Source organism: Orycteropus afer, unplaced genomic scaffold (assembly GCF_000298275.1).
Source record: "Orycteropus afer afer isolate SDZICR_OR568_19922 unplaced genomic scaffold, OryAfe1.0 scaffold00069, whole genome shotgun sequence".
Classification (NCBI taxonomy): Eukaryota; Metazoa; Chordata; class Mammalia; order Tubulidentata; family Orycteropodidae; genus Orycteropus; species Orycteropus afer.
Window position 1 is genome coordinate 3699600 of NW_006921656.1, and position 5637 is coordinate 3705236.

Sequence of the window (5637 nt, forward strand, 5' to 3'; positions counted from 1 at the left end):
CTCAAGGTTTGACTGATGAACGATCCTTTTCTAAGTTCACTCATTGGTCATCTCAAGGTTTGACTGATGAACGATCCTTTTCTAAGTTCACTCATGTGGCTGTTGGCTGGATGCCTCAGTTCCTCACCTTGTGGACCTCTACACAGGGCTACGTGAGTGAGCTCAAGACTTGGTCACTAGTTTTCCTCAGAACTAATGGTCTGAAAGAGAGTGAGTACCCCGAGGTAGAAGATTTATACCTCACACACCATTATTTCTGCCACATTCAGTAGGTCACACAGACCAACTCTAGTACAAATGGGAGGATGCTACAGAAGGATATAACTAATGGGAGGCAGGGTCATTGGGGGCCATCTTGAACATGGCTACCATGCCAAGTAACCGCATCAGTTGTGTGTTACACCCATGAATACACAACCACACTGGGTTCTACCACTGCTTATATACTCTACTCAACACCTCAGGGAAATCCCAGTGGAAATCAGTGAATGCAAGTCAAGGTGTACAGCTTGATGATGACTCTGGAGATGGGCCCAGCCACTCATTCGTCACTTTCTCTTTTGTCCCTGCTTCAGGGGGATGCTGGGCCCAGAGGCCTCCCAGGGCCCCCGGGAATAGCTGGACCACAGGTAGGTGAGACTTCATTATACGTGTATGTGTCCATTCTCCTCACTGTGTCATACAGTTTGAGGAAGAGTGTTGTCCTGGGTGAAAGAACAGTAGCTCCAAAATCAGAACACTTTTGTTTGAGGTCTAATTATGGCACTGATGAACTCAGTGACTTTGAGCAAGTCACTTCAACTCGTTGAACCTCAGATTTCCCACCTGCAAATATCTGAGTGGTGGACGTATGGAAAATGAGCTTGGAATACATAGCTCTTACTGGTTAGACATGAACTTTGGGGTCAGACAGCTTTGACTTTGAGACCAGCCCTGAGTTTAGTCTTCAGAGCTATGTGGCCTTGGGCAGAATCCTTGACCTCTCTGAGCCTCAATGTTGCTGTTGCTGTTGCTGTAGAGTCGATTGTGACTCATAGCAACCCTATAGGACAGAGTAGAATGGCCCCATAGGATTTCCAAGGCTGTCACCTTTATGTAAGCACACTGTGCATCTTTCTCCTGTGGAGTGATTGGTGGATTCAAACTTCTAACCTTTTTGTTAGTGACCAAACTCTTAACCAGCACCAGGGCACCTGGCTTCAGTTACCACCTACTCTGGTAGCACAGTGCCTAAGGCACTTGACTGCTAACCAGAAGGCTGGCGGTTCAAACCCACCAGCCACTCCTCGGAAGGAAGGTTGGGCAATCTACTTCCGTAGTGATACTGCCTCGGAAACCCAAGGAGGGGTCACTATGAGTCGGGTCTGACTCAATGGCTCATAACAACAACAACAACAACAACAATGACAAGAATTAAAATGCTTCAGAGATGTGTTAGCATTGAACGATGCAGTGCATGTAAAGAACCTGGCACCCAATTCAGAATATTACTAGGGAAGTGCTGAACATGTGCGAGTAAGTGCTATTACTCTTTGTAAGAGGAGGCCCCCCTAAATCAAGATGAGGAGCTCTGTGGTTTCACAAAGGAGGGAGATGGGTATGGCAGGGAAGGAGCGTGTGTCCTGCGGCTGTGGCTGTTTGGGTTGTAGCTGGTGGTGGTGGTTAGGTCTAAGAAGACTGCGTGGGTGCTGGGAGCAGGCAGGAGAGAGGAAGGGCAGCCTCTCACTCCCTTGTCCCCGACCCCTGTCATTGGTGCTTCCCTGGATCCTTCCTGCTTCTGCCAGCCATGCACTCCTCTCCCAATATTCGGGCACAAGTCTTCTTGTGGCCCTGTGGGATGTGGCGCGGGGCATCTGACAGGAGAGGCAGTTCAAGGTGGTCCTTAGGAGTGACAGCTAGAGTATGGGGTTGGAATCCCATCTCAGCTCTGACTGTGGGGTGGTTTCTTAAACTGTCTGCCCTTCCTGTGCCAACCATGAATCAGGGACTCTTAGAATGCCACCTTATGGGCTTATCGGGTGATGCTCAAGCCCACTTCCAGCAGTGGCTGGCCGTTGTCAGCACTCTGTCAGTGTGAGCTCTAACTGCTCTGCCATCTCCAGGGGGTGGCCCAGGAGGCAAGGCCAGGATTAGATGAGGGCTCCCAGTGAATGGAAGGGGACAAAATCTCAGTAACCAAGATAAGCAATATTGCAATGCAGCACTTTTTAAAAATTTTAAATTAATGCAAGACACCATGAGGAACAATAGAATGGACATTTTAAAGGAAGGCAGGACCCCCTGCTACTTGCACATCTCCCCTCCCCACTTCACCTTGACCTGGGACCTACCGGAACTTGCTTTTGAAATTTGATATTTTGTGCATCTTGAACTTACTTTTTGCATCCAGTTTTACTTTTTTAAAAAATTCCGATAACTGTATTATGTATATTAGTTGCTGAATTTTTTGAAAGTCCCTCAGATTTGGGGCTTCGGATCCACCAGTGGAGCCACAGAAGAAAGGCCTGGCTGGCTGCTTCTGTTAAGACTACAGCCAAAAACCCTCTGGACCAGCTCTGCTCTGTAACACATGGCGGTGTCATGAACTGTAACTGACTTGACAGCAATGGGTTTGTTGTTGTTTTTTTTTTTAATGATTTTGCACTCAGGGCAAATGCCTCATTCACTACCCCTGCTCTCAGCCCTGTTGATGGTGGTGTTGAATTTATTATTATTATTGGTGGTGGTGGTGCTATTGTTGTTATTGGCCATCGAGTCAGCCTGACTCATAGCGACCCCTCCTTGGGTTTCCGAGGCCGTATCACTATAGAAGTAGATTGCCCAACCTTCCTTCCGAGGACTGGCTGTTGGGTTCAAACCTCCAGCCTTCTGGTTAGCAGTCAAGTGCCTTAGGCACTATGCTACCAGAGCTCCTTTCATTATTATTACTATAAAAAAGCAAACAGGAAGCAAACCACGCACAGCACTGTGCTGTGATGACAAAGCCTTGGACCCATGGTGTGTTCTTGGGTGCTGTGGAGTTGATTCCCACTCATGAGTAGAACTGTCCTTTAGGGTTTGGAAGGCTGTCATCTTTACGGGAGCAGATTGCCACATCTTTCTCCTGCCGAGTGGCTGGCGGATTCAAACTGCCGACCTTTTGGTTAGCAGCTGAGCACTCAACCACTGCCCCCCCCCCCAGAGCTCCTCACCTGTGGTGTATCGGGTTGGAATGTGTACAGGTCTATTGGGTCCCGGCTGGCAACTGAAGATGTCTAGCATTTATCCCTGGTGGTACAAATGGTTGAGGATCTTGGCTGCTAAGAGAAAGGTTCTTTCATCCACACATGGGGTTACCATGAGTTGCAGGCAATGTGAGGGCAACTGGTTTCTAGGGTTTTGATGTAGCCAAGACTCCTGCTTCAGGAACTGCACCCAGCAGACCTTCAAGACGGGACAAGAGAGAGTCTGCGGGAACAGACACTGGGGAGGTGGCGCTGTCTCGGAGCACACCTACCCAGTGTCCCTGCTGTTTGCTGCCAATTGACCTTCCTTTCGGGGGTCAGCAGCAGCTGCTGAGCGCCTTGTCTGCTGGATTCTCAGCGGATCCTCATGTAACCTTAATTGTCAGCTCGCTGGCTGCCCTGGCTTAGCCTCTGGGAGGAGTGGCCTTTATTCAGTGAAACAAAAGCAAATCAATTAAACAGATAAGGAGTTTCCTCGCTAAATACAGGTTGTTTTCTTTATCATCAGAGTCTGTGTGAAGTGCTGGTGCCTTGGGACACTGGCTGTGCCTTTGTTCTCCTGTAATCCCCTCCAAAGGAGGCTTTGCTTCTTCACACATTCTGAGCAAGTCAAGCAAGCTTCCAGCCAGAGAAAGAACCAACAGATGTGTGGCATAAATGTGCAGGGTGTTGCTAGCTTCTGCCCTTGGGTGTCTTCACTTGGGTGACCTTGAGGAGTCTTGGGGCTCAGGGTCCACCGTGCATAGTGTATTGAAAGCACTGGTTCATGTACTGACTATTCTACTGTCAAAGGCCAGGGCAACAGCTTTACAGTATTATCTTTGGGCAGTACTCAGCGTAATCCTGGGGGGCGGAGCTGTTTCCCCTGTTAAGGCCAGGAAACTGAGATTTAGCAAGATGAAATGTCAGCCTCAGGAAATGAGTTAGTGGCCACTGACTGAGCTGCTGGATCACAGAGCCTGCCCCGTGCACAACAGGATTGGGCCGCGGGGATCCAGAGGGTCTCACTGGCTGAGTTTCAAAAATTGCTTGCCAGGCCTTTCTTTCTTGTCTGTCTTGGTCTGGAAGCTCTGCTGAAACCCGTTCAGCATTGCAGCAGCCTCCAGCCTCCATGGACAGAGGCGTGGTCACAGCTTAAGGGGCACTGGCCAGGAATTGAGTCCAAGTCTCCTGTGTAGAAGGAGAGAATTCTACTGAAACTGGTAGTTTGTATAGGCAAGGTTGATCCCTACTAGTCAACTCCAGGGCTCCCACGAGGCCGTCCCCAGTGGAGAGCAATGCTTGTGTCGCACTGTCTCTGGTAATGCCCCCATTTTAGCTTCTCTTTGCCTCCACGTATTGGTGGGAAAATGAGCCACAGTGAAGTTACACGTGCCATCTGAGGACCCACACAGCTGCCTTGACGCTTGGCTTCCAGCCCAAGCCCATCTCTGTGATCCTCTTTGTCCACACCATCTCCAGAAACACTGAGGGGAGAATTGCTTCATTTCCTCTCTGCTCGACTCCACTTATCAGACAGGATCTTTGCTAGAATGGCAGACACAAAGATGAATTTGTAAGCATAAAAAGCTCTCCAGCCTGAGTACTTGGGCTACTGCTAGCATCCTTTCAGACCAAAGCCATGGGTGGGTATCGGTCCTGTGCCTCACCAAGCTGATCTGGTTTGCTCATTCATTTGCAGTTCTGATGGGGCAGCTAGGAACCAGCTTCCCCAAGCTTTCTCTTGCAGCTGTTCAGCTGCTCTCCTGCCAGCTGGGCCCATGGAGGTTCATGCCACCATCAGTTACAGAGTTCCAGCCCAGGGCTTTCAAGCTACACAAAACAGTGACTCCAAGCGGTCAGGGTCTGAAGATAGTGGTGCTGTTGTGATTATAATACACTCAGGGGGAGAAAAAAGAGCAAGATGGTAATGTGAGCATGTTCTGGTTCCCTAGTGCCACTCTGACAGGAATATACCACCAATGGGATGGCTTGAACAAACAGGAGTTTATTTTCTTACATTTCTGGAGGCTACGAGTCCAAGTTCAAAGTGCCAGTCTCTAGGGACTGGGTGAAAGCCCCTCAGCCTTGGGCTTCAGCTCTGCCTCCTGCTCCCAGCCCACTGAAGCTAGAGGCATCTCTTCACCCAGGCAGCTGCTGGCTACTGAGGCTGACAAACCCAAGTCCAACAAGTAAAAAGGCACAGTCCCGATATTACCAAACAACACGGCAGGCCACTGATTCAAGTCCATTGAAAGTCCCAAGATCTGCAGAGCATGGCAGGCTGCTGAACAATGATTCAGCTACATCCAGGGTTCAAGTGTACCATAAGCTGGAGACCTTCCTCAAAGTTGCTTCTTATATACTGGAAGCAGACCACATCCCTAAAGCAGCTATTCAACAGTTCCAATAAATTCTACCATGGAGTTAATTA

General features: G+C 49.2%; 1 protein-coding gene across 1 annotated transcript in view; it reads left to right on the top strand.

Moving 5' to 3' along the window:
* COL22A1 (collagen type XXII alpha 1 chain) overlaps positions 1 to 5637 on the top strand; it is a 291312-nt gene that overhangs the window by 218676 nt on the left and 66999 nt on the right. Inside the window, exon 42 of the mRNA XM_007940570.1 lies at positions 576 to 629. Within this exon, the coding sequence (XP_007938761.1) occupies positions 576 to 629 (54 nt within the window). The remainder of the gene's footprint in view (positions 1 to 575; positions 630 to 5637) is intronic.